Source organism: Ctenocephalides felis, unplaced genomic scaffold, assembly GCF_003426905.1.
Source record: "Ctenocephalides felis isolate EL2017-DRISC unplaced genomic scaffold, ASM342690v1 CF-g0.4_SCAFFOLD_01170, whole genome shotgun sequence".
In the NCBI taxonomy this organism is placed as follows: domain Eukaryota; kingdom Metazoa; phylum Arthropoda; class Insecta; order Siphonaptera; family Pulicidae; genus Ctenocephalides; species Ctenocephalides felis.
The window spans coordinates 50,606,721-50,610,578 of record NW_020537324.1 but is presented as its reverse complement, the minus strand read 5'-3'; the positions used below and the strand labels follow the sequence as shown (position 1 = coordinate 50,610,578).

The 3,858-nt window shown below is 28.9% G+C and overlaps 1 protein-coding gene across 3 annotated transcripts; it reads left to right on the top strand.

The window, feature by feature from the left end:
• The first annotated feature begins 1,040 nt into the window (after positions 1–1,040).
• Positions 1,041–2,984, top strand: LOC113368074 (anaphase-promoting complex subunit 10-like). 3 transcript variants are annotated; one of them, XM_026609639.1, is made up of 4 exons: positions 1,041–1,177; positions 2,337–2,458; positions 2,534–2,638; positions 2,848–2,984. In XM_026609639.1, exons 2-4 carry the CDS (start codon positions 2,350–2,352, stop codon positions 2,982–2,984), a joined length of 351 nt encoding a protein of 116 aa, XP_026465424.1. In that variant the 5' UTR covers positions 1,041–1,177; positions 2,337–2,349. The 3 variants fall into 3 exon arrangements, with proteins under 3 accessions (XP_026465424.1, XP_026465425.1, XP_026465426.1); XM_026609640.1 differs by having other exon boundaries at positions 1,125–1,222; XM_026609641.1 differs by lacking the exon at positions 1,041–1,177 and adding an exon at positions 2,221–2,268.
• The last annotated feature ends 874 nt before the right edge of the window (positions 2,985–3,858 follow it).

The window sequence follows — 3,858 nt, the reverse complement described above, 5'->3', positions numbered from 1 at the left end:
AATTTAATTTTGATATTCTATCATACAAGTAGTCTTGCTATAATAAATACGAAAGATTGTAAATGTAGCAGTATTTGGCTTACATAATTATACATTTTTGTGTTCAAGCAAATTATGCACACAAAATAGTTCACGTTTACCAGTGTTCTTCAATTGAAATCTACCATACATAACAAAAATCCAATATTGCAACAATATCTGACTGAATGAAAATTAATTACTAAACACCAAAATAAGAAATTGAGGTTAAGTTTCGACAGTTGCGACAAATGTTTTGACATATATGAATGCTCTGCAGTTGGTATGCCTGCTCAGAAGAATTTCTGATTTTTGAATGTTGGTACCGTGATTTTTTCGTTTCAGCACTTTGTTAATCCGGTGTTTAGAGCCGTGTAAAATCGTCGTTCACAAACCATGTTTCGTGTTATCGACATCTAGGTGAGAATTTGGCGCTAGTGCGTCGATACCAAGTGACAGGTTGTTAATTCTCTAGCATTAAGCCGCCATTTTGATCAGGGTTGTTATTGTGTTTTGCCACTGGTGTGGTAACGAGTGTTGTGTATAAAAGTTTATAAAGTTTTAATTGTTGTTTAAACAAAGAGTATGACATAGATAAACAAGTGCAGAAGAAGTGCAGAACAAGTGCAGAAGAAGTATAATAGAAAGTGTATAATGTATGTAAGAATACATAATGTAGTGTACTGTGTATTACTCCTGTCAATTGTGTGCTCGAAGGCGCGATTGATTCAAAGAAAACATTATTATTGTCTAATAATAATAGTAATAACTTTTGTTATTACTTAATATATTTTTATTATAATTCAAAGTTCAAATTCTAATAAACTATTTTAGGACTATATTTTTTCATATTAATAATACATTATTTTTAAAGTACAAATATTTGTATTTCAAATTTTGGCGCTTTAATTTGAATGCCGAGTGATATGCTATTGAAGCGCCATAGCAATGTAGCGCCCGTAGCAATAATTAATTCTTTGAACCAAAATACCGCGAGAATGAAACGTCTATGTCTAGGCTGTCAAAGTTGTACAGTTAATTTTAACGAACGCATCGTATTTTTATTTTATAGTTTAAAGAATAATATTATTAAGATTTATCTAATTTGGAACTGATAGTATCAAGCCAATTGTAATATTATTAAAACATCTGGGCTCAAGTGAGTAAATCATTCTAGGCTATGAAAGTAATGTACAATTTTAAGGTACCGCTTATGCTTAAGAATTAGTTTATTATTTCGTTTATTTATAAATTATTTAGTATTTAATCAAAGTGGTATTTACCGAATATGGAATCATGTATTAATAAAAAATTGGAAGTAAATATATCCCATGCATTTAATCTTTAAAATTGTGACCGTAAAGGTTAGTTTCTAGGAGTTTCCTAGAATATAGACTTGTTAAAAGGTTATTTTAAAACTTTTGGGATATATCAACTTTGAAGAGACTACTAGAGATAAATTGTATTAGAAGTGTAACAGTTATACATCTTTTTTTATTTTTTAATTTGAATTACAAACTGTCTTATTAGTTAGTGAGACACTCACAGACAAGAATAGACAGAATAACTCATTAAAATATCCAAAGAAAATATTGTCAATGCGGTTTGAAAGTTAGGTGCTTGTAAATTATGTGCGTTAATTAGATCTGGATTGTGCAGACATTGGATTAAGTAAGGTAGGTCAGAAGGCCATTTCTTGCTTGGTCTTCTTAACGGTCTGTGAATCGTTTGAATAGTAGGATTTGTATGCTGGATGAATTTATTGTTGAAAGATAAACTTGTAATTTTGATCATTTCCTTGACTGTAGAGATTTTTAAATCCTTATGTAGGCAAAAGTTTGAAATATACCATAGCTCATTAGTTAAGATACTTAGAATTTTGTTCTGGCATGTTTGAATAATGTTTGTGTTTGATTTACAAGGGCGACCCCATAGTTTGATTCCATAAGTCCAAATGGGCACTATTATACCTTTGCACAGAAGTACTTTGTACTAGAGAAGTTTCGGATTTCCTCCCAATAAGCCAGTAAATTTTTTTATTTTCAGTTGGAATGCAACATATTAAAGCAATAATAATACTTATATAATAAACAATAAATTAAAAAAAAAACTGCAATAATATTGATCTTATAAGATTAAGATAGAAAACTATTCTAGGTCTTGTGGTTGAGTCTTAAATGGAGCATTGGGCTATACAGCTATATTTATATCATATCAAATTAATATAAATTTGACTATCAATTATTAAAGGTATTTATAGCAGGTGTAGAAATAAAAACTGACTTTATAGAAAGAAATTTTCTTTATATCTATTTTAGACTGAAGTCAGTGATGTCTACTCAAAAAGAACCTGAAACAGATCCTGCGAAGGTAGAGAGGACAGGAACTGTTCGCGAAGTTGGAAATAAAGCAATTTGGAGCTTATCTTCTTGTAAACCTGGTAAAATGATACTATTTTACAATAATTATGTTTGTATATAGTGTCATAAATTATTTTATTTTACTATACATTTAGGTTTTGGCGTTGATCAAATAAGAGATGATTGTATTGACACATATTGGCAGTCTGATGGACAGTTACCACATCTTGTTAATATACAGTTTTTAAAGAAGACTTTAGGTAATTATCTAACAATGAAAATAAGGCTGTGCAAACATTGCTAATTATAGTAATTATTGCCACAACATATTTAAATTACAAAATTCTAATATATTAAAGTCATAAAATCAAAATAAACCCCATATATGACAACAAAAAATGAATATGAAATTAAGTTAAATATATAAATCATTTTTATTAAATTAGTTATGTTATTCTTTTTATTTCAGTTTGTCACATATACATATACACTGATTATAAGCTTGATGAGAGCTACACGCCTAGTCGCATTTCTATAAGAGCAGGAACACACTTCAATGATTTGCAAGAAGTTGAAATTATTGAATTATCAGAACCTACAGGTTAGAACTTTTTGAATAACATAATAATTATATTTAACATTTAATTATATATAACATTAAGAAGTCTTCATTATAAACGTACAATATTAATGTTTTTAAAATGCCATCATTTTCTTTGATGTCCATATCCAAGATCATCATCAGTTGATACATCTTCGCTATCTTCGGTCATGTCCTATGGTACATAATATTAATTAACATTCAGGTTATTATAAACTCAGCTAAATAATATATTTTCGCAGAATTCTATATTCAATTTTATATATGTATATAATTGTGACTTGTAATATTTTTGGTGTTATTTTGTCTATGAAACCTCTGTCATTACTTACTGATGGTGTTATATCATCAGATTCGTTTTGGTATATTTCTGGTTCTCGAGATATTCCTTTCACCTGTCCACCCTTTTCATTTTTAGCTGGTTGAGCATTTATTTTCACTGAGCTGCTTCTGCGAAATGCGCAAGTCTGAAAAATATAGGAACTTCATTAATTTTACTAAGCATTATACTATTCTGCTATAAAAGTTAACTAACTGAATGTGAATGTGGAAGTGATATATAAGTGATAGGGATAGCTAACACAAATTATAAGGATCGTTTACCCGATGCAATGCATGTCACATATAGCATAAATGCTCTTGGAGCATATTGATTTATTAAAATTAAGTTTTTTTTTTATTAAACTTAAATTTAAGCTCTTCCATAAGTTTAAGAAAGTCTTAATCAAAATTCAGTAAAGAACTAGTGGAGCGCATGGCATCGTGCTTTAAGGCAAATTGCTGGAACTTTCTGTACCGTAATTAAGCATTCGAGAAATGAAAATAATCAATAATTGTTTTGAATAATTTCAAATAGATTATTTATTATAAATACATACT

Excerpts from the sequence above, each read along its gene's own strand:
- LOC113368074 (XM_026609639.1), top strand. The coding sequence starts at position 2,350 with ATGTCTACTCAAAAAGAACCTGAAACAGATCCTGCGAAGGTAGAGAGG. Across the intron at positions 2,459-2,533 it reads CTTATCTTCTTGTAAACCTG|GTTTTGGCGTTGATCAAATA; the intron begins GTAAAATGATAC and ends CTATACATTTAG. Across the intron at positions 2,639-2,847 it reads GTTTTTAAAGAAGACTTTAG|TTTGTCACATATACATATAC; the intron begins GTAATTATCTAA and ends TTTTTATTTCAG.